The sequence below is a fragment of the Anas acuta genome, chromosome 17 (assembly GCF_963932015.1).
Source record: "Anas acuta chromosome 17, bAnaAcu1.1, whole genome shotgun sequence".
NCBI lineage: Eukaryota > Metazoa > Chordata > Aves > Anseriformes > Anatidae > Anas > Anas acuta.
This window is the reverse complement of record NC_088995.1, coordinates 3,582,587-3,606,889: the sequence shown is the minus strand read 5'-3', so window position 1 is coordinate 3,606,889 and position 24,303 is coordinate 3,582,587. Positions and strand designations below refer to the sequence as shown.

The 24,303-nt window shown below is 47.2% G+C and overlaps 1 protein-coding gene across 6 annotated transcripts in view; it reads left to right on the top strand.

The window, feature by feature from the left end:
* The window catches only part of CCDC92 (coiled-coil domain containing 92), a 68,160-nt gene that overhangs the window by 40,044 nt on the left and 3,813 nt on the right, over positions 1–24,303 (top strand). The window contains exons 5-8 of one of the 6 annotated variants that reach the window (XM_068654348.1): positions 2,650–2,829; positions 8,869–9,013; positions 23,276–23,483; positions 23,861–23,902. In XM_068654348.1, coding sequence (XP_068510449.1) covers positions 23,354–23,483; positions 23,861–23,902 — 172 coding nt within the window. In that variant the 5' untranslated portion in view covers positions 2,650–2,829; positions 8,869–9,013; positions 23,276–23,353. Of the gene's footprint in view, positions 1–2,649; positions 2,830–8,868; positions 9,014–9,916; positions 10,086–23,275; positions 23,484–23,860; positions 23,903–24,303 lie in introns of those variants that run through there. The other 5 variants (XM_068654350.1, XM_068654351.1, XM_068654349.1 and 2 more) reach the window with 5 other exon arrangements.

The window sequence follows — 24,303 nt, the reverse complement described above, 5'->3', positions numbered from 1 at the left end:
ACACGTGGCCCACACCTCCTGCGCTTTCTGCTGAGATTTCACTTGTGTTCTTCCTCCTTTTGTTGGTTCTCTTCCCATAAATCACCAGAGTTAAAACACATCAGCGTTCCGCATGAGGTGGGGAAAGCCAGTAGCAACCCTTATACAAAAAGTTACCCACTTAGAAAACACGAGTGTAAACAAAAACAGCCTTTTTGAGTTCTTCTCCCCAGAGGCATGCCCTGCAAACACAAACAGGGCTGGCCTGAAAAAGGAGAGCAGGAGCAGCGTATTTACAGGCAGAGACACTGAGGTCAGTGCCATGACACCTTGCCCTGCAGATGTCCCTGCCCTTGCTCACCAGATCAGCCCCTGATGGGACAGGGGCAGTTTGTGGGCTGTTTGCCACATGGGGAGTTTTGCTGTCCTGCATTCAAGCCTGGCTCAGGGCCACGTGCAGGAGGGAGGTTCCTTCCAAGAGGGCTGAGCTGCTCCGGGCACCTGGGAGCCCCAGTACCTCTCACCCCAGCAGTTCACTGCCCCAGAACTGCAGGGACCTGCCTTAGCTGGGGCCTGCCAACCCCGGCTCGTCCAGCACTTCCTGGCATGCACAGCTGAATATTGGGGAACTTTAATGTTCCTCCAGGCCGACAGAGCAGCCAGCAGGCTGCAGAGGTCAGGGGTTAGTCCTGGCTTGGCTTGGATACAGTCTTTTGAGCTGTCTGAATCTCAGACACTCCGCTCCGTGTGCACAGTTACAGATCTGATCCCGATGGAAGCTCGTTTGGTTGCACAGCCATGTAACAGCGAGCTCAGTAACAGAGCATTTGCCAAGGTTTTGCATTTTGCACTCAGATCTGCACTGCTACCAGCATCCACGCTGCCAAGTCCGCCCACAGTCCTCCTGCCACCCACGGAGTCAGGCGCAGCGACACAAAGCCCGGTAACGCCTCACCTGGGGGCTACGAGCCCGAGGGGATGGCCACTAACATGGCCCAGGGAGCCCAGCACAGCCAGCCTGCCTTGTTCACAGCCTGCTGCAGGCACAGCTCAAACTTCTCATGAAAGGCTAAATAAAAAGGCACCACCAGTGCCCTGGGGCTGAAAAGCAGCCTGGGACGGGCCCATCTCTTGCTGTTCCAGTGCCCACATGTGGCCAAGCTCTGCATCTTTTCCTCTTTTGCCTTCTTGCATCCAAGTGGAGGGCAAACTCTTTGCGAAGAAAGCAAGTGTCCTCTGGTGGCTGCAAGCAAAAAATGCATGTGGTGATACCCGGGCTAGGAACAGCATTGGAATAGGAATGTTATGTGGAGTTTGCAACCTGACTTGTTTTAAAGATGGACAATAATCCAGCTGTGAAATGGAGCTACAAGCTGGCTGCCTGCAGCATGGACAAAGGAGGGGTGTCAGGGTGTCTGTGCCTTCAGGCTGGGAGTGCAGGGCAGGGAGCAGCCCTTCTCCCCGAGCAGTTCCCCCGACATCCCCAATAAAACATGAGATGGGGCAGGCTGGACGGGGCAGGAAAGGGACAAGAGATCGGAGGTGCCCAAGACATGGGAGCAGAAGACCTCCCCACCACCATGAAACCTATTTCGGGCAGTCCCTGCAGGAAGGATGTGAGAGCAGGGGCCGGAATCCAGCATGCGCTTGTGCTCTGCGTTTCTGAAATAATCCCTCAGAGATCAATGGGGTTTCACATCTCTCCCCATCTGTTCTTAATCTGGTCGCTTGACAGATGCCAAACCACCATACCCTGTATGGAAAAACACAAAACAAAATACAAAACCTTCTATCTCGTGTAGTTTTGTTCAGAAACGTTCCCTGGAGCCCAGCTCTGTTTGTGCCCTGGCCGTGCGTGGAGGCCCCCGGAGGAACCTGCAGCAGGGGCAGATCTGCCACCAGCAGGGTTTCACAGCAAGGCCAGAAAGGGGGTGGTCGGAGCACAGCCTTGTGTCTGACGGAGCAGCTTTGTGTTCATGCAGTGATTCAAGCCGGTGATAATCTACTGCTGGCATCCCTCTAATGCCACGAAGCCTCTACCAACACCTCGGTCCTGTTGCTCCAGGTGCTGCAGGCTTGCACAGCCACTGACAGTCCCAGCCAGGCAGGAGGTGTGCGGAGAGAAGGCATCTGCCTCGCTAAAGGTCACAAATCAGTGGTAGGGCCGGATGGAAAATCAGTAGCCTGGACCCCCTAGGGGTTCGTGCCACTTGCTCACGCAGCCTTTTCTCCCAGCATTATCTCAGAGTTCATCCCTGCAAAATCTGCTGAGGACATGAGCAGCAGCGTTTTAATGACATCCATGAATACTTTATTTAAGGCTGAGACTCAGCGACTGCAGCGCTGTCATTATCATTGGCTGGACCAAACCATCTCTGATAATAAATAATACAGGATTACTCCCAGCATCTAAAAATATCCTATCTTAAGCTGTTCCCATCCTCATCCTATCGATCAGAAGGGCTGAGTGTTTGCAACAGCTTATACAGTAAATGCAGTTTAACTTTCTTCTTACCAAATACTGCAAACTGGCTCTTTTCAGGACGCTGCCATGTAATTTACAGCTATATCACTAACTCCTTAATACTTGCCAGGTTCTTTGGAGCCCTTTGAAACCAAACACAATAGAAAGATGTGAGCCAACACTGACCACACGTTTCATGTCTGCAGGTTCCTACGTGCCTTTTTGGTCTTTTCAGCAAGCAAGCTAATGGAAACAATTCTGTATCTTCAAGGCAGGATGATGAAGTTTCAGAGTTCCCCTGGCTAGTCACAAGAGAGAAGTGATACAGCTCTACAGCAGCCAAATGCCCGTGCATCTCTGCATCTCAGGTTTACCATTAACCTCAGGTAAGAGGGAAGGGATGGAGATATTTCCTCTTTGTATATAATTTACTTAATCCAAAACACAACCTCCCCAGTCTGAAAACAGGTTTGAAAGAGTGACAGTTAAATGCCTGTGCACTTTGTCCATGACCCCCAAGAACGGAGTACTTACATGAGGTTTGGATGAGCAGAAAGGAAGGCTGGGGGAAAACGGCATTATCTTGGGCTGCTAACAACATCCCATACGGTGCTCTGTTCTGATACGGCTTCACACTAGCATGTTAATTTATGTTAATTTATGCTAAGATAATAAATGTATTGTGGTTTAATAATGATAATTTATGTTAATTTCTGAAATGTGTTAATATAAATAATTATTAACAGGATGTTAATGAAGGAAAACATCCTGTGCCTCCCCAGTTTAGTGAAGGTAGGGGTTGGGGTGAAGGAGTTTCTCCTGGCTCACCTGGCATGTTTTGCCAGTACCTCCCAACTCCCTGAAACATCAAGAGGAACATCAGCAAAGAGAAACACAATATTTTTAAAATGTCTTCACAGCAGCAATCATAATAAAAATACAAACCTCGGGTTTATAAAAGTGTAGCAGTAAAACCACAGACATCTTTACAACTCCCAGACACGCAGTGCTGGCCAGCAGCAAGCACAAAACCCTCCTGAATGCAAGGAGCAAAACTATAACCGTGGAACAGGCCTAATTGTCTTACTGCCTGGAAAACAAACAAACAAACAAACAAAAACTGCACATGACACCAATTTTCAGGTCATTACCATTCACCATCAGGATAGATGAAACAAAATCCCTTCATTTTTCCTCACCTGAAGACCACAGACGGGAGTTGTACGGAAGCAGGATGCTGCACCTCTTGGCTGGTTTAGGTTCCCAAAGCAAGCTCAGATCTTTGTGCTGTTTCCTGATCATTTAAACCCATTTTCTTTGCAAACCAGATTATAGGCATCTGTACTTCCCTAGCTAACAGTAAGCCTGTTTCGTTCATGGGAATAGAGATCATCTCTCTCAAAATGTGAGGCAAGCCCTCAGGCAATGTAGCTCAGCTTCCCAGTGTGCTCTGGCAGGTTATTTAATATTTCCATGCCTTGAATCTCCCATCTGCAAAAACGAATGCTGTATTCCTCCCACCCTTTGTCCAACAAGGCTTAAAGCTCTTCAAGGTGGCCATTGCTTATTAGGACGAGGCAAGGGGGAGCTGTGTCAGCAGCGGGCTGGTTGTGTGCAAGACAAGCCTGACCTTGGGCTGGCTGTGGGACTGCATGGAGCCAGTGGGTGATTCAGTGGGACACGAAGCAATCAGCAGGATTATAAAGCACAGAGTTTGGTTGCTGGAGGAGTTTCTAGACCCCCTGCAGTTGTTTGGGCTAGCACTTTTTGCTGTGCTTGGCTTTGTTCTCGGGTACAGCCAGGATCTGGAGTTGTCCACCTGCCTGCCTGCCTCGCTGGGGGAGGCATCAGCCTGCTGACCCTGGGACCTGCGGAGATGATGGTACCGATTCAGCTATCGACAGCTTCAGTGACTCGTCTCTTCTTCTGCCATGGAAATGAACCCATGTGGTAGCAATGATGGGAAATTACTCAGAGAAAAGAAAAAAAAACTCAGCGTGAGCCAGGGCAAAAAGTCTAGAGTAAACACAGCCCCGGCCTAGCACCGTACAGCTGTCAAGTCGCATTGCAGTAGGTTTCTTGATGCCGATGATTTAATGATTCTTTGGCCCAAGGGTACATCTCCCACTGCAAATCTGCTTCTCCAAAGCCGCTTTATCACTGACCTGAAAGGAAGCAATCATGGTCTGTGTGTAAATGTATGTGACGAGAGTTAATGCATGGTAATAGCTACAGCACATCTAGCGGGTTGGACAAAACGGAGAAGGTTCTCTGTCTGTATTTTGCTCCCTGAACATAGAGGTCACTGGCCTTTATCGTGATGATCTGTGATAGAACCCAGTAGGCAGAGCCTGGGCACACACACATAAATCTGTCAGTGATTGCTTGTGCACTTAGAATAGATTGTATTTGATTTACTTGTTTGTTTTTGGAAAAGCCTTAGAAACAAAAATGCAGATGGCACAGTTCATCTTTTGCCCCAGGAAAAAAAAAAAAAAAAAGTAAAGTTTGGTCTTCTGTTACTTCCAAACTATTCACAATTTGTCCTTTGTCATTTGGGGATGGATTGTCTAAGCTCAGCTGTGTAGTTGAAGAGCTTTTTGAAAGCTGTTCTGGGCCCTAATCACACCATTTCTAATTGAAATGGGAACCCTTGCTCCCCAGGTCCCTGGGAAAGGCCTGTATAATTGAAAGGTGGGGACTGCTTTTGAGATTGTTAGGATTTGTACCATCACAGAATTCTGGCCAACATCCACCCCATGAATTATCGCTGAAAAATAACAGATTTTCTAAGTGTGTGCTTGGTAAAGTGCAGATAAGGGGCTGATCCAGCAAGGGTCTGCTGCCTTCTCCCAGGCAGCAATTAGAGCAATGTTTTCCAATCAGGGAGCTGGTCAATTCACTTGCACATTTAATGGATGAGATAAGGGCAGCTTGCACTAAATTAGCTTTCTGGTGAATGTATGATAGATATCAAGGATGCGAAGCCCTTCTGGCCGCCCGCTGCTGCGGGGAGCTGCCTGCGTGTACTTCCAGAGCGAGGCCAGGCAGATCTATTTAGAGATGACGCTCTTGTACTAAAAACAAACAGGGATGCTCCTGAGCATCCCACTGTAGAGCAAAGGACTGCTTAAGGCAGCGATGCCCAGTGTGCTGCCTCTGGGAGCCGGCTGATGACCACGCTGTGCTCAGCACTGCTTCACCAACAGCGACCCACGCTGCAGCAATGTTGCAAAAAGGATCTCTTGTTGTGCCTCCCTCTGTGCTTGGCTCACGGCAGCCTGCTCCCATCCTCCAACCCTGGATCAGGCACCTCCTGGATCCTGACCCGCTTTCTCCAGTTCTGTTCCTCAGTAGATGTCTGAGCCCCTGTTTCAGCCCCTGTCATCAGATGCTATTTGTTTTGCAGCAGGGGGCTTCGTCTCGCACCAGGAACCCCGCTGGCCTAAGTGTTGTGGAAACAAAGGTGAAACAACAATAACTAAAACCAGTCTCTGCCTTAAGGAGATGGCAGCACCTCCCTTATTTCTTTCAACTGCTGTAAATAAATCCTTGGTCATGGCACTGTTTTCCAGAGGACGATAAAAAGAACTGTTGTCACTCCCTGACACCAACTTTTCCTGCCATTCAGTAAGTCTTCTCCCCCTTCTCTTAATCTTCATTTTGTTAAAAATCAGATCTCATCTGATGACTGCTAATTATCTTAGAGGCTGTTGGTAAGATGCAGCAGAGTAACCTAAAGGCAACACTCCAGCACAATGCTGCGGGAGGAACGCTGGCCTGGCCGGTGGCACTGCCACAACTGGGGTATTTTCACTGATGCCATCCGAATGGGATGTCTGATGGCAGAGGTACTAAATGAGGACTAGTATAGACGTGTCTCATACATGCACTTATGTACATTTGGTTCTGATTTTTGGAGTCTTCCCTTTGGATTCGGGAGGGATCACATCACCCTTCAGATTTTAACATTTTGCTTGAATTTCATCCCAGCTGTTGTTCCTCGCTCTGCCGCAAGCTCTGGGAGAGGCTCTGCACAATTTTCTTCCCTCGTCCCGCTCCCAGCATCGCCCTGCTGCCAAGAGGAGAGGACTCATGCAACCTGCAGGCTGCCTGCATGCAGGGGGTGGCAGCTGCTCCGGCACCGTCTCCTTTCCACCGGGGTGAATGTGAAGCTAATCCCAGCTTCTCGTCTCAGCCACACTGATCTAGTTAACGGTAATGCCTTTGGCTTTAGGGAATGGAGGAGTCTGGATTTAGATCTGCATCACCAGAAGCAAAACGCAGCCAGCAGTGTGTGCTGGTGTCACAGATGCATGGCAAAGTGAAACAACATCCACAGGCAGCGTCCCAGGAGAGGTGACAAACCCCTTCTGCTTCCAGCCCTGCAGCCTGCTGCTGTCTCCTCTCCTTGAAATCTGTGCTCTTTAAAAAGCAAGTGACAGAAAATAGAGGGGCACCTTAAAAAACAAATAGACAGCAACAAGGGGATGATACACTGCCTCTAAGGTCCTGGAAAATCTCTATCCCTGCTCCTAGGAAGGCCTGGAGAGCAAACCCAAGACTACAGAAAGCACGGGGTAAGAGGCAGATCATCTGAGACAGGTACAGGACAGCATCAGCCTTGCCCCCACCTCTCCCTGACACTCGTCTCCCATTAATTAATTAGCTTGGACCTTTCAAAGTGTACGTGGCCCCTCAACCAAGTACAAACTGATTTCCACTCATCCTTACCGAGTCCCTCTCTCTGTCCCCAGGCAGCATGGCACAGAGAAGAGCTCCTGCTGCTGCCGGCACTGCTGGGAGCCTTCTGCCTGCATGGGCATTACACTGCCTGCTCAGGCTTTGCAGCCGCTTGGTTTATTTCTATATATAAACTTTGGAGATGCTTCCAGCACGGCCCAGCCAGCCTGCAGAGGGCACGCAGGGCTGCGTGGTGTGGGATCAGCGCGGTTCTCCAGCTGCTCCCAGGCAAACTGGCCAAGCTGCGCTTAGCAGCAGGGTACTGGCAGTCTGCAGATGCTTGCATCCCGTCAGATCCAGGTAAATCCACTGCTGCAAGGAGTTCCCCGCTCTGCAGAGCCTGACTGTGTGGTTGAATAAGCCATAAAGGGACAGAGGTCTTTGAACCGACAGCCAGGACTCGGAGGTCCACAGATCGGGTGGCTGCTTGCTGGATTTTCTTCCTGATCCGGTCAAATCATGGGAGTCAGATCTGGGATTTATCTCAGTTTCCTCATCTGACCCTGGGGTGGTTGCTTAGAACCCGTCTTTGAAAGAGTGCCTGCGTTTTTCAGAGGCAGCTGTAATTGGGAAGCACTGACAATGACACAAGAGGCATGGCCACAGGCAGCACAGGTAGGGCCTGGAGGACTGCTGCACAGCAAGTCACAGCTCCTTGTGATCCCTGATGGAGAGTTTATTGGAGGGCACTCCTATCTTAAGGGCCTGGATTTACCCTTTGCTGACCTGTTGATTTGCATTTTGGGGACAAAACCCTTGGCCAAGAGTTGTGGTCAGGGCCTGAACTTCCTCCCCTTCTGCAAGGAGGAGCCACTGAGCACAGTTAGCTGTACTACTCAGCACCCTTTTTTTATAAGAGCTCTGCAGATATTCATGGCACGTTAATTACCAAGCTGGCAGCACCCTGCACAACCAAGATATTCCCGTTTTGAACACGAAAGTGGGGCAGCTCAGCGTGCCACTCACCTGGCAGCCAATGCAGCTGCTGAAGCAGAGCCACAAACTGGGGTGACGTTTGCAGGCTGAAACCTCACAGAACTGAAAACTTCAGAGAAACCAGGGGGCAAGCTGAAAAAATGGCACTGTTAAGCACTATTTCTAGTTCATTTCTAAATGTCTGTGCTTTTGTCCTTTTGTTTCCAACACACTGTTGGGTTGCAGGCATCTCTTTCTCTTGGCTGAACGTCACACTCCCAAGGGCAGTTCATAAAAAGCAGTTTCTGTCCAGCAACACGGCTGGGGGGTTCCTTCATCTGCGTTAGGTTATTAAGGACCCATATTGAATTTAACATCCTCCCGTCTTCCCTGCCAGGATGAGTCAAACAGCAAAATGCATTTCTCTCCTGGCGCGAGTCCTAAGTGAATCAGCTCCTCAGACCATTCCTTCATCACCTAACGGGATCCTAAATTAAGAGTCCACCCTGTTACGGCCTGTTTTATATAAAAAGCTGGATGGATCTGAGATAAAATGGAAGGAAATCCACGAGTGGGAGAGGGCTTGTTCGGCTCTGTCTGACCTTGCCTGCCGGTTCCTGCGCATCCCTGCACAGCCTCCTCTCTGCTCGTCGTTTCACTCCTAGATTCCCACTTAACGCTTATCCATTTAAAACTTATCCTTTATTTTTGGTTTTAGCTTTGCTAACTAAGAACTAATAAGCCTTCTGGAAAATATTTCCCTCTAGGTGATGTGCTGCATTTCCCCCAGCTCCAGGAGCCATACAGTGCAAAGCACACGTAGATCATCCTCCATTGGCTTATGTGCAACTGAATCATGCTAAGGAGTCATAGACCCATCAGCTTGCTGCTTCGTGCTCAGTTTGGTTTGGGGTAAGTTTTGAAATGCATATATTGAAATATACCCAGCCTGTGTTGGGCATGTTTCTTTTTCCTTAGAACATCATCAAGTTTTTGTGTCTTCATTCTGAAGTCCCCCATAACGAAGTATTTTATTTCCATTACAAACACAGAAAAGCCACAATCTGCGTGCAAGGCAAAGCTTCAGCTCTCCCTGCGTGTTCACAGAGACAACATCCTAGTGATGGCCAAGTCCCCGACTGCCCCATCCTCACTGCGTTTGTTGGGTGTGGGGGATTTTGGGCGTCTGTTGGCGCTCACGTGAACTCGTATGAGCAGACAGGAATGTGATTGTGTTACTCGGCCCCATCTCACGTGGCTTCGTGCAGCCAGCACAGATGCACAGACATCCAGGGCTGCGCATCCAGGATGTGCCCAGCTGGTGTGAGTGCAGCTCACGTGCATGCGTCGGTGCAGAAAGCAGCGCACAAACACGGTGCACGTGCAGAGGTGTGCACGGAGCACAGAGCCACCCCCAGCAGCACACCCATGCAGCAGTCCAGATACAGCTGTGCCTATTTCAGGTATCCTACAGCAAAGCGCACACACGTGCGGCCGGGAGCAAAAAAAAAAAAAAAAGAAAAGAAAAAAAAATTGGCACAAAAATCCCCCAAATTCGGCTGCTGCAACACGCACGGCCCCCATTCCCTCCCGCAGGCTGCACACGCGCCGTGCACGCGCTCCGCGCTGCAGCCACGCGCGCGAGCCCCCTGCAGCCGCCGCGCGCTTCCCGCGCCCCCCGCGCGCGCTTCCCGCTCCTCAGCGCGCGGCCAGGTTCCCCCCCCCCCCCCCCATTCCGTGGGCGGGAACGCGGTAACGGCCGCTGCCCCCCCCCCCCCCCCCCGTTGCCATAGCGCCGGGCCGGGCTGCCGCAACCGCACCTGCGCCTGCGCCGCCGCCGCCCCCGGCCCCGTCCGTGTCCCCCCCGTCCCCCCCCCTCCGCCACCGCCGCCGCCGGTGAGCGCCGGCCCCGCGGGGCTCCGGCGGGCGCCATGAGCCGCGGCTGAGGGCTGAGCGCTGCCGGCCGCCGAGGGGCCGAAGGCAGGTGAGGGGCGGCCGGAGGTGGGGGGTGGCGGGGCTGTGGCTGAGGGGATGCGGCCCCAACGGCTCCGCGTTGTCGTCGTCGTCCCCCCCCCCGCTATCGTGAGGGGCTGAGGGGACCCCCCTGGCCTTTGTGAGGCGGCCCCGGGGCGGTGGCGGTGAGGTGGGGTGAGGAGAGGAGCAGGGGGGGGTTGGCCGGGGGCTGGGCGGCCCCGCTTCGTGTTCCTGAGGGGAGGAGGAGGAGGAGGAGGAGGGCGGCTGCCGGCTCCTTGCTGGCCGGGGACCTCGGTCTGGGTGCCCCCGGCCCCGGGGAGCCGCCCCCGTTTTTCTCTCCCTGTCTGGAAAACGCAGCTCGGCGCTGCCGCCCCCCGCCCCGGGTTTTGCTTGGCGGCCTTAGCGCTGCCCTTGTGCCGGTAAGGCAGGAGCAGGTGGGTGGGGAGCGACCCTGGGCTGAGGCGAGCGGGTTCCTCCCTGGCAGCAAAGAAATGCGGCGCGACATCGGACATGGAGAGCTGCCAGCTGCGGGGAGGCTCTGCCAGCCGAGCCCTGGGGTGGGACACGGGAGGAAGGAAGGAGGGGCGCTGCCTCCGGGGGTGACAGCAGCAGGGTGGGAGCTTGGCAGCAAAACTGGGCAGAGCCGAGCCCGTGGAGGTAAATGAAAGCCCAGCCGCCGAGGCGGCCTTGGAGGGTGGAATTGGCCGTTTTGATCTGCATTGCAGGTGCACAGGAGGCACACAGGGTACTTGTTGGCTTTGCCTCGGTGGTAAGATGCTCAAGCTTAAAAGGCTTTATTGAGGCTTTGGCAATATAAACTATGCTCCTTAACATAATAAATAAATAAACAGACTAAATACAGTGCATTTTTTCTGTATAACTTGCTCGTTAGCTAATGTAATTCTGTAGTGCTTTATTGTGACTGAACCTCTGCGGGAAGCTGGACGTTTATGCTCTTAAACAAAAACAGACATTTGTGCTCTTGAATTGAGCATCACTTTTTGATTTATTTAAAGCTAGCGTTTCTTAAGCAGATAATAAAAGACTTGTAATTATGTGAATGTTGTGCTGAGGTTCCAGCAGTGATTTTTAGTGAAAAAGGGCTGTAACAGAGGAAAGTATCATCTGCTTAAGCAGAAAATATTGATTATATAACATGTAGAAATATTAGAAAATTGGCTGAACTGGTGCATAACTGTTTGTTTTCATCCTATTGCCATACTTCTGCTTTGTGTATCTGTAAAGTTTCCGCCCCTATCGCCTTAGAAAAGACAAAAGCCTCGTGACCAGTCCAAATGTTCAATGCAGTTTTAGGTCCAGTGGTTGCTGTAAACTCAGAAATAGCAATCTTATTTCATTCCATAAAGCTCTTTCCTTTACTTAAGATTCCAGGTATAATTGCATACTTCTAAGGTTTCTAAATTATTTTTAAATGTATTTAAAATGTATATTCTTTATCATTCTAATTACAAAAATCAAGCTCTTCTTCCATATGCCCTAATTCAAGGGGCTGTAGGCATTAAGGGCAATATATTTGTTCACATCTGCCACATTAGTGGGTCCTTTGACAGCAGCAGGGAGAAGAAAAACTCCCTGGTCCTATTATTGCAGAATGTGAAGCATAATGTACGGTAAAATATTTTTGGAACATTAGTACAACTGTAGCCCCTCTACTTTACTGTTTACAAACTAGTTTGCCTTTAATACCATTAGGCACTGATTTCTAAGTGTGTAATTGCTTTTCCATGGGTTAAGAAATTGTGTTTTAAAATTGCAAAACCCTCAAGCTTATATTCTCAAGATTCACAATGTATTGCAATGCTTACTTGTGTAAACAGAATGCTGTTATGTAATTCATTTTTTGCTCAAGTTCACGTTTCACCTCATTTTTGTAGTAAAAAGAAATGTAGCAAATTGTAAACATCTTTCTGAAATAGTTCATAATGCTTGAGATCTTTTTGGTGACAAGTAACAAGTGACACTATGTATTTGTGTATCTGTGTAAATGCGTCTGTTAGTAACTAACAGCAGTGGGTTTTTAACAGGTAGCAACTTACTGAAGAAATCCCTGTGTCGGGTAGCTTACTGTTGTGCTTTAGGGGAAATAGGGGTAGTCGGAGTAGACAAGTGCATAGATCTTCCTTGTTTTCCTGCTGCTGGTTGTTTGAAAAACAAAGTCACAGGCTGAGAAAAGAAAGACCTAAGGGTGTTGGTGTTGAGAAAAGGCGGTTGCATGAACCATCTGTGGTCTGGCTGTCTGCAGCTTTGTTCATGTCAGTTTTCTGCAGCATACAATAAAACATTGTGTGTGCTCGGAGTGGCTGTGAGATGTAGAAAAGCACAGGTTTGTGTGCCTTATTTCTGCTTCCACACTGTCGGCAGTGGAAGCATGCTGCAGTCAGCTGGTGCTGTGCAGCTGCCAGCAGCGTGGGCAGGCCGGGCTGTGGCAGCGCTGGTCCTGTCCCTTGGAGACGTGGTGCTGAGCGCCAGGGTGGAGCCCGAGCGCGGCGCTTGCCCTTTGTTCAAGCAGGAGGCTGTCATCAGAGCCTGGCTTCCCTTTGCATCCGCAGCATGCCAGAACACTCCCAGCTCCTTTCGTGTGCGTGTCTAACACACCACCTGAAAGAGCAACTGAAGATGATGAATGCTGTATTTTGGAGAGCCGGGTTTGAGTGTTGGTGTTCAGGTGCTGCCTGCTGCACCTTGTCTCCGATTCCTGCACTTCTCTGAGAGCCGGTATCCTTCATATATCTGGTTGTAGTATCTTCAGTGAGCGTGTGCCTGATCTGTTGGTGTTCATTTTTAAATGATAGCAAAACTGTTTTCTTCTAAGTGAAGCTGTCCAGCAGTCTGATAATGGGTGTTGGTCAGTATCTCCATGGGATCAGTAACGTTGTCTGGGGATGCTGCACCAGCTTGTTTCCCTTGATGATATGAAGGAGCATGGTATTATAAATGGGAGCAGTACATTTACATGCTACGATAAGTTAGAGATGTGGCAAATCTTTTCTGAAAATAATGTATTCTGAGTGCATTGGAATATCTGCAAGCTGGTTTTAAAATAGTCTTTTTTATTTAAAAAAAAAAAAAAAAAAAAAAGGCCTTTTATTTGGATCCCTTTCCTTCCTGCTGTTGAGGAGCACGTTTATTCTCATTTCACTCCTAGGAAAACTTGGGGTGTTACTTGAAAATATCATTAAAATATCTCGCTGCTTGTCAGTCTTAATTATGTGTGTGAGAGCCAGGATTCAAGTTACTTAAAAGTATTGCTTGACTGAAAACTGGAACTTTTCATGACTTCCACCCAAATAGAACAGTGCTGAAGGGATGCAAGACACAGACTTCTGATAGCTCTTGAACAGGAGACATTTTTTTCCCTTTTTCACTACTACATTTACTTTCCCCATAGCCCCACGCGCTGTCCTCACGCCCGAATCTGTCATACAGTTGGTTAGAGACCCTCACACACGCGCCTTGAGCCAGCCAGCAAGTGGCCAATGCCCAAAGCTCATCTTTAACACTGTAGCCAATTTACTTTTATCTCAACCTTGCTCGAGTTTTTGTTTCTACCGCTCGTTTCCTCGTTCTCTCTAATTCAGGGACATGTGAAACAGCGCGAAGCCACCTGCAAATTCCTTTCCCACAAGTGCCTGCCTGTAGAAAGGCTGAAGGTTCACCAGGGAAGGTAGCTCCTGATAATTCGAGGCGGTGCCCAGAGGGAGGGCACACAAGGTGTCATTGATCACACCACTGTGGGGCAGAGGTGTCGCACGTAGGGGGTGTCTGTGTGGAAAAAGCCTGAATGATGTCATTAGTGGCAGGTTTCCTTTGTAACACAAGTATATGTGCTTGTTTGCTTTCCGTTCCTCATGAAAACTTGATTCAAGCTCTGTTAGCTTTGCTGTCTTCCAGGTACCTGAGTTATGTAGGTAAGAGTACAAGGTACCTAGGTCTCAGCATCATATTATTTAATAAAAAATCTTGTACTTTTTTATGGGGAGAACTTAGACATAGGTAATCACTGCCACTAGGTTCCTGTCAGCAGCAGCTCTCAAAACCTTTACTTCAGCAAAATGGAGAGTAATTTTCATCTGTTTGATTGTTCTCAAACAATCAAATCGATGCCTTAGGAAACAACTGTCACAGAATGCTTTAGAGAACAAACATACTCCTCAGCCTGTTAAACTTGCCTGGAAAAATGTTGTTTTATTCTGCAGAGCAGTTCAAGTAGCTGTGCTCTGCAGCGGGGTCCAGCCAGTTCTCTTGATGCTTTTCATCCTGGGTGAACTCTGAAAATCATGCCCTCTGCTGTCCTCGCAGTGGGAGCTCGAGTTCAGGGCAGTGCTAGGAGCTGGCACTGCTGCCTCAGGACGCACTTGTGCCCATCCCACTCGCCTGCTCCGCTCACCTGTTTTCCCCTGCCCTTCAGGTGGCTGCAGTGTGAATCCCTCAGTGAAAACCAGTCAGTGGGAAGGTGGCTCTGTGTCAGTGGGACCACTTCCCCGGCCTGCAGCACTAGGCAGTCCGGGGGAAGGTGGATTTGGAGCATTTCACAAACATGGCAGTGAACTTAATCGGTATATCTGAGTGGAAGCTGTGAGGCAAAGTCATGGCTAGTCTGGATAGCCATGCACAATTGCGTATCTGCATCGTGGCAGGTTATTTTTCTACTAAGTGGGAGGGGAAAAAAAGAAGTCACTTATGTGAAACCAGCCATAATAATTGCTTTGGTTGGCATTTCATTAAGCCTTTAGAACTGGGACGTTTTAAAATGACACACATACATCTTCTGTGACTTCTTTCTGTGATTCACACATTGCTTACTGGTCATAGAGAGTGAACTCAAAAGATAGCACAAAGTTGTGTTCATAGGGGAAAAAAATGACTTTTCCATCACGGTATAATTTCTAAGCGTAAGTGTGGAGTTGTACTTAACATACCCTTCTACACCTCCTACAGGTGCTATACAAGGTGAAGGCCTGATTTAGCTTTAACTGAAGCCGGAGAACTTAATGACTGAAAGTAATAGGATCAGAGTCATTCTTACGTGTAACACTGATATTATGTTAGTGTTGGGGGGAATTGGAGACTAACTTCCTTTTCATTGCCCTTCTTGCAAAAGCAACTGGCTTTAGTAGAAAGAGCAGTATGTTTCTTTCCAATATTATATATTTCCAATATTATCAAGTTGTGATTGGGGTGCAATTTGTGAAAGCTTTGATGGAGGCTGTATTAAAGTGACAAACTCCTTCCTCCCCGGGATGAGTGGAGGGGTGAATAAAATAGAAAATCCACTCATCAGGAGCTACTGATGAGAGCCTGCCAGTTCTGCTAAATTACCCCTTTACTCATGAGGGGTTTTAATATAACTTAAAAAAAAATCATCGTTAAAGAAGAGTGTTGTTTTTGAAGTAATTGGTGCTACTTAGGTGATGCCTTCCCCATTTCCCTAACGCCCAACTTTAGTCATTTCCAGTGTTTTCTGCCAGAGTAAGCCCTTTCTTCTTGACAGCCATAGCATCGGTTGCCATAGTGTTGGGATACCTTGGTAACAGTCGGAAAATACGCAGGTCTAAAATGCCGCTGTAGGACCGCTTCACTTCAATGTGATTCTCTTCCAGTCTCTGGCATACCAGCGGTCTTACCGTTGGCTTATTTTTAGTCTGCTTCCACTGTGACGGCCCCAGGGTGGTGTGGTCTCAAGGACGGGAACTGTGTGTATTGTCTCTGTCAGTCCTCGTGGCTTCACACAGGGCAGTGTGTAAGCAGTCGGTGGTTCCTGCACCACCAGCCTGTTAGGTTAAGGCATCTGGAGGAATGAAAGCGTTGCTACCAGAGATGTGTCCTCTTAATTATTCTTCCTGCTGCCATACCCACTGCTGTTACAGTAACAAAATTTTATTCTTTTAGTAAAATATTAAAACTCTGCTTCCTCAGGGATATTCATAGATTCCCTGTAAAGAGTCTGCAGAATCCCTGATCACAAAATGAAGAGGAAATGGGGTGGAAAAACTACCCAGTGAAACAACATCAAAAAGTGTTAGAAATAGAAGGGGTGCTGAGAAAACGGTCATCCTTCCTCTGGGAGGGGGGTGGCACATTTCATCTTTGCCTTCAGCTGTTTCCAGGAAAGAACTAATTTTGTCTGGCTTTAAAGACATAAACCAAAAGAGGGTGAGAACAGCATCCTGGGACCGCAGCTAGATGTGATAAGAGCTGATAGACATTGGCACAGAATCACAGGAATAGTGTCCGGAGTTGTTGCTACAAGCTGAGCTGCTGAAGGTGGCTGCAATGGCCTAGTGTGTAGTCTGAAAGGCAGGGCGAACATCAAGAGCTGCTAACTAGTCAACGTGGTCTGGTCTAATGCACAGGGGGGTGGGGAGGGGGTCATACATCTGCTCCTGCGTAGCAGGCTGTCTTTGGGATGTGCTGCTGGATCTATGTCGGTGGACATGCAGTGGTACTGGGTCAGCTGTGCGGGTAAAGGAAATGTCTGAGCAGAAGGACACAGCCAAGCCCTCGAGTTGGCTGTGGAGACTGCAGGCTTTCTCTGCGTGCCCTTCGAAACAAGCTGACCAAACACTTTTCGGATGGCATAAGTCTCTAGAGATGGGAGAGCTGATCTAAGCAAAGAACAGCTAAGTGTCCAGCAGTTGGGCATTTTATCATTAGAGCTTACAGTACTGAGCAATGTTTGGTCAAGTCAGTGACGGTCTGTAAAATGGGGACTGTTACTTACAAGGTTCTTCCAAGAGAGCCCATGTCCTTAATTAGTTCTTGAAACTGTATTTTGTATAGCATGCAAAAAGTGTTCTGGCAGATTTTGTCACATTTTGAGGGGGCAACAGCTAGATACCAGTTTAGAGGGAAAGGCTGGCCTGCCCAAATGTGTCTCCAAAAAAGACTTGGATATTTGTTGGCAGGGAGCTGAAGTGGTTGGTTTTCCAGGTGATAATTGCCCCATCTCTTTTGAAGGAGATTTGTTCTGTTTTGTTCAGTGGATCCCAAACGGGAATGAAAATGTTAAATAACTGTGGTCAGTTGGGCTTTGTTGCAGTGGATTCCTTTAGACCGTGTCTAAAATCATAGATTAGCATCTCCCTCTTCTTATCTTGCAGCGAGGTATGGATATGCTCTGATGTTGTGCACTGGCACCTAATAATACAGAGCCAGAAAATTGCGCTCATTTCATTGAAATATTTTGAACTCTATCCAAATAATTGAGATCAGAAAAGGCCTGGAGCCTGTTCATCATCTACAAGGTAGAATTTGGCTGTTAAAATTTTAGCAGTTGTTTATGGTGAGCATGTGATGATGTCAGATATTGGAAGGTCTTGTTTCTTTCTTTTTATTTTAAATTTAAGACATTTTTTCCCTTTTTAAGGGAACACGCTCTTAGGAAAGAGGTGGAACAGTTCCTTCTCAGGGTGAGCTTACAAGAACGTTCAATTACCTTCCCGTAGTAAAGAGAAGATGAGGACTCAGGTGCAGCAGGGAGTGGTGTTGCACTTCACATTTCTGAAGGAGAGCTGCTTCATTCAGTTTGCTCTCCCAGACTGTATTCATAACAAATTCTAAATCCACTGCTTGGGGGGATGTCTCCAGATCTAAATCTCTAGCTATATCTAGAAATGTTTTGTAGTGATCAAGAAATGAGAAATACTATATGTTTAAGGGTGGAATGCAGCCCATCATACAGATAAAGCTTTGTGACTGTGACAGGTTGGAAATTGGTTTTAATGCTGGTCTTCCTGTGAACCAGGTGTGTTACCAGTGCAGTGTTGAATACTGTGATGCCCCTTTTAATGTTTTATCAACCTTATCAAGTGACAGATGCATTCCTAGTTGGCGTTTGCCTAGCTCTGTGTTTCACAGTCCCCTTTTGTGTAAGAACAAAGCAAGCATTTAAAAAAGAAAAAAAAAAAAAAAAAAAAAAAAATTGGATTGGAGACCAGAGAAGGAAGAAAAACCATAGAGCCCAAACTACTCTGTGGTATGCGGTTACAGCTTTCTTCCCGGCATTGCCTTAGCTGCTCTGAAATCTGTCCTGCTGATTTTCATAGTGAGAGTAAAGATTGCTCATCTGGCTCTTACAGAGGGCTTGGGTGACGTCTGCATTTCTCATATCTATCCTGTGCTTTTTAATTGTAATCGTATCCATGGCTTCACATTCCTTAAGGCTTGGAAGAGCAGGAGATGTAATGAGCTTATTGCAATCCCGGAACTACTTTATAGGATTTCCTCTTAGAAACTCCAACAGGAACGTACCTGTGTAGATTTTGAAGACTGATAGTCATTTCTGTAAGATCTCAGCTGCCCATGAGACTGGTTGTTAGATGTGATTTGTGGCTACGTGTGGTACCACAAAACAGGGGGTTAACAATTGTTAGGGAGCTTGGAGTAAGTGGAGTAGGCCATAGCCAGAGTAGTCTTTAAACAGTGGTGCCAGCCAGTATTCTCAGTAGGGAAGTTAAGTCCTTTGTATCGATTGCTTTTACTGAGGAATTACTCCGCAATCAGTCTGCTTGGCAGTACTTTTAGGATAGTAAGCGATTCCAAAATGACAAGCTGCACCAGCAAAGCAAAAAAAAAAAACTCCGTTGACAGACCTGAAGAAATTGGAACAAGCCATGCAAGCAGCATAAATAGGGTGGTGTTAGAGGCATGAATTGTAGGTTTTTCTGTATGTAGCATAGTGTGTAATGTGTTAGGTTCCTCAGGGGGAGCACCAGTGCTGTCCAGCTTTTAGAGCTCCCAGCTCTCAAGAGTGCTGTTCTGGGATGTCGTGCCAGGAGGCTTTTTCCTTCCTCTTAGTGCCGTGTTAGATCTTCTGACATGGTCTGTTTGGTAAACTTGCCCCAGAACGTATCAGTTGGCTAGGTTTGCCTGATCACATCTATCTGTGTTTTCAGTTACCTTTTGTCCAGTTCAGTTGTATTATCTCTAGGGACATAAAAGGACTTGATGCTGTTCTAGGGAGATATTTTCTCAGTGGCTGGCTTCTGCTTTGGTGGTTTGGCCAGCTTTCTGGTTAGGTGCTGGCTAAAAAGTTCCTACGGGGAAAAACAAGAGGTGGGTGAAATGCATGTGATCCCTTGGTATCTGAGAATGTGAATGTATTTGCAGGTAAACTCACAAGGAAATTTCTGATGCACAAATAAGGGAAGAAAAATAAACTAAAATATTTTTAATATTATATTAATGAACTCAGTTGGCAGATTCAGTAGAAATCTATTTTATCCAGATCCCAGGCTTTAATAATAGGCCTAGGTTTGTGTTTTTAATTTGGAGTAAAATAGCTATAAAGTGAATAGTGTCTTGGAGTATATGCTTATGAATACTAATTTGTGTAGCTGAAGCAGGTTTCTCAGCATAAGTGGCTTTGTATAGTGACTGTCTCTGCAAAACATCTTCCCTGTTCCCGTGGTAGTTTCACCTGTTCCTGAGTACAGGATTGCGCTGTGTTTTATGTGCTGTGTACAAAGACGTGACAGGGCAGGGCTGAATGGGGACTGGATTGAAACTGCTGCCCATGAACTCTGTGGAAACTGTGACTTTACCACAGTGGCCTTCCCTTTCCTAGACAGCCACTGCAATGGCTGAAGGAGAGGACAGGCAGACTGCAAGGCTGCGGTGAGGAAGGAAAGCCTCGGAGGGTTGCAGAAGGCCTGCAAGTCTACAGTCCTCTGGTCCTTCATCCTCAGAGGAGGGAGGACCGACTTACCGTGGAGGGGCTGCAGCTAAAACTCCTGGTAGATTGATGGAACTGCTCTCACTGATCACATACCGGTGCTGCAGGGGAGGTGATGCTCTGATGCTGATAGTTTGGTTTTTTTCTTCCCAAACCCATAAAACTAGCCTGCCTCTGATTGTTTTTATTCAGATGAGGTAATCTTAGTGTGATCTTTAGTGTGGAAGAGATGGAGATGAAAAAATAATTGAAGGCATTAACAGTGACAGCCTTGCTCTGAATGTGAGAACAAGCAAAACTTGTTTAAAAATGCATTTATTTCCAAGAATTGAGTTATGAACATTTTATATCAAAGTTTGTTGCTGGTGATGAAGACTTCTTCTGTTGGGTTTATAGTTAGAAGCATAAAGCCTGTAAGTGGTTAGTAACAAGTGGGATAGGAAAGGTTCCAGGACATTATATGTAGACCGTTCTGTCACATAGCACTGTCAGTACTTGATGTTTTTTAGAAAATACATTTCTTAGTAAAAATCCTTCTGAGCCTCAGTGTACCATGCAGTCTGAGCTCCAGCTGTGTTGAGGGAATGGACTCTGAAGCAGGTTTTGTTCTGCTGTCATACTGTCGATAAGAGTATTATGATCACTTACAAAATTGGATGATTCAGTAGCTTCTGTATATAGTCAGCTTTGCGGACAGGATGATGTCACTTTGAAAATGTAACAGCAAAAGCATCAACAATCCTTTAAACTAACAGTGCCCGTGGTAACTGCTGTGACCGTGAGACACCAGCTGAGGCTGCAGCACGAGAGGTTCCTGGGCTGGCCATGGGGCTCCCTGTGCGTCCCCTTGCTGAAGGGCAGAAAGCAGTCCCAACTCAGCGAGCCGCTCTCATGTAGTGGCTGCACAGGAGCCTGCACGCATGACTGAGGTTACTTCATTTTTAGCCAACCCAGAAACCTCTTTTGAGAGTATTTTTGATCTGTACCTTGCTTCTTTCTTAATTGTGTTGATTGCAAACTGACCAGTTCCACACAATAAAGCACGTTGGCACTGTTTCCCTCATTCTTCTTGAGCACTGAACCTGATCTTTCATCTTCGTTATAAAGTAACTGAAAGCTCTGTTTTGCCTCTTGCATAGAAATCGATTCCGTGAAAGTCTTTTACACCCTTACTTTATTTTTTGACAGTCAAATATATGTTTCTGTGGTAGGGATAAGTCATTGATTATGTCAGTTATGGTTACACATAAAGCCAGGAAGATTGTGTGTGTATGTGTATACGTACATTTTTAATTTTCAAATGTTTTATCAAGTCTCTGTCTTTGGTGTTTCTTTGGGGTCATTTGCATGTTCCTTGGGTTACATCTTTGGGATGAAAGATATAAAATTAAAATAAGTCTGTGTTATCTTAAGGAATGACAAATGCATGTTGTGTCCTCTGACTGTATGTTCTACTAACTTTAAACTTGTAGAATCAAATCTTTGTCACAAAACTACGTACCAAAAGAGCCCAATGGGAAATGTTTTACCTAGCAATATGAACCACTTAAGGCAGCCTGCGAGGTAGCCAGGGGACGGAATTAAGGTCCATCTCTTGCACAACGTGATCCCACAATTACAGTCTGTAGCTGTAATGCCATTGCAGATGGTGAGAGTCCTGAGTCTTATCTTTGCAATCTAAAAGCTGGAATTGCTTTTACAAAGCTACACCGATAACTCAATTTATCCTTAGTATTGAAATGACAAAGCTAATGCTCCTTGTGCAACAGCAGCGTCTGACACAGCATGGTAGCGGCTTTGTCGGTCCCGTCTCCTTGTTGAATGGTGGGCACCAGCAGCAGCTGTGTGCAGGGTGCCACAGGGCGCCTGGGAGCCCTCTCCTCCTCGCTCCTGGGAGCAGGTCAGCAGCTGTCTTCTGCAGCGCCCGGAAAAGATGGCATTTCCCCCAGTACGGCCTGGGCGATTCCCATCCAGCATGAGCTACTCCCCCTCCCACCAGCCTGGCTCTCAAACTTGTCTGCCCACCTGTTTTTGTGCTGTCCTTACACTCTTGGGCTGTCTGAGGAGAAGGCTTCCCAAGCTTGACAGATTCCTTGCTAAAGAAAGGAGAAATCTAGCAATGTGGAGGAATTGAGGGCATATGTTTCTCGAAGCTTCTTTTCGGGTAGATCCAGCAGCCTCTGCAAAACAGCTGTAGGTGGAGCAGCATTGTGTGCCCTCGCTGTAGCAGTGCTGCTCATGTTACAGCACCCTATGTACACAGAGAGGGGCAATGGTCATACTGTGAAGTTCAAGAGCAACTAGAAGTATTTTGTGCTGCAGGAGGGTGGCATGCTGTCATCTTTGCACTTTTTCATTAGTGTACTTGTTTTAGAGTTAAATTTCCCTAGGAAGCAAGAAAATAGTGTCATGACTGACTGATTAGATTCACCAGGGACCTGGTAACTCCTGTCCATGCTCCTCTGGAGCGTCATCCCGCCACCGCAGCTCACCAGGTACTCTTCAGATGTCACAGAGGGAGCCCCAGGGAAGCATATGGCTGCACCTTGTATGAGGAGGCACTTATACCTTTTATCAGAGAATTCATTTGTGAGTCTGTGTCTCCAGTTCTACTAGACAGGTGTTTCTCTGTTGTTTGGCCTGTGGGTATACAATGTTTTAAAACCATTGTTGCCTTACAAGGAGCAGTAGTAACACAGCAGGGGTCTTCAAAGATGCTTCCCAGCATCGCACTGCAAACCATTTCTGCCTTTATTTGAATCTGAGCGCTGCTGTGGCCAGGGGCCTAGTTTTATGAGACTGCTCTGCGAGGAAACCCCAGTGGTGTGAGAGTTTTCCTTTTACTCATAACCTCAGCAACAAATATCTGCTTGTTTTGTCTTTAAGTGGGACATTGTGCTTTTCCACAGCCTCACTGCAGTGTCACTGGGGCCTGTGTGGGACACCAGGCTGCAGTGCCATGGGGCCAGCGTCCGTGCTGTAGTGCAGCTGAAATGCAGCAGCAGCCAGAGCGCTCTCCTCCCCCTTCCAGTGTGCACTTCTCAGCTAAGGTGCCCCTGAGCAGCCACATGCATGCACGCTGCTGAGCTCAGCTGCAAGTTAAGGGCTCCTTACTTTGCATTTCTCTTTAGTGACGATGCAGTTTAGTCCTTTCTTCGTCTTTCTTGTCCAGAGATGTTAATGAGTCCTGTAACCCAGGAGGTACATGGAGAATGCCCAACCAGACAGAGGGACATACTAGCCCATTTCTCAGAACTCCACTTATATCTTGTAATAAGATTAGTGACTTTGTCTGAAGTTAATCCTTTAAATGTGTTAACTCCAAACAAATGAGTTCCCTGTGCTGCTCTGGCCTGGAGTTAAATTAGGCTTTCTAGGAACCAAGAGCACTACTCAATGAAATAGTCATGAAACAGAAAAACACTTACACTTCTGGGGCATTTGCTTGCTTGCATATCAGTTTGTTAATAGTATAATTCAATTATTTCTGTTGATTCTTGTTGTAGTGAGGATCTTTATATCTGCAAGATAACTGCGTGTTACCGGTCTACGTCTGTTTACTGACAGAGCGACTGCATGCCAGGATGGCAACTTCAAACCTGGAGAACCAGCTACACAGTGCCCAGAAGAATCTACTCTTTCTTCAGCGAGAGCATGCCAACACACTGAAAGGCCTGCACGCTGAGATTCGACGCCTGCAGCAGCACTGCACAGGTAACTGGAAAGCGTGCTGATACGCTAGGTCAGTGCTTGACTCTTCACAAGAATGGGGTAACTGCTTCCTACTTTAGCAGTGAAGCCTCTGCAACAGAGCCCCCCATTGGGGTATAGTTAGGGTGTGTGTATTTCAGGGCATGACAGTGTGGTCAGTAAGCAAAGATCTGTCTTTAAAAAAAAAAAAAAAAACAAACTGTCATGGGATTGTTCTGTGGCTGGGTTGTTTTGTGTTTGTGTTTTTTTTTTGTTTTTTTTTTTTTTTTACAGATTTGGTCTTTTGCAGTGGATCTCCTATTACTGTAAACATGCTCACCAAGTGGTTTATTTGTTGTTGTTCTAACAAAGAAAGCTAAACATCTTTTTTTCCTCTTCAGATTTAACCTATGAGCTGACTGTAAAGACTTCAGATTTGTCAGGTAAGGAATGCCTAACATTTTTCGTTTAGTGTTCATGTTAAACTGCCTTATGTTTCTTAATGTTTTACTTTCTCTATTATAAGTAGCTGAGAATACTTTGCGTATGGGATGTTGACTCTACAGATTCAAAAGATACAAGAGGAGCTTTCTACTTTCCAGAGTTACAGTTATTTATGGAGTAAATGTCACAAGTTCTTTACAAGTCCATCTTCGAAAGAGCTAGAAAGAGTGCAGAACTGCTGACTCCTCTGTTTCTAGACAATCAGTTCCCGAGTTCCCTGTGCATGCTGCATGCATTGCAAGCAGGAACGGAATTTTAGAGGCAGGAGAGAGACTTATTAAAACTTAGCTGGTATTGTTATCATACCACAAAGGTTTCTTCTTTCTGTGATGTTATCAAC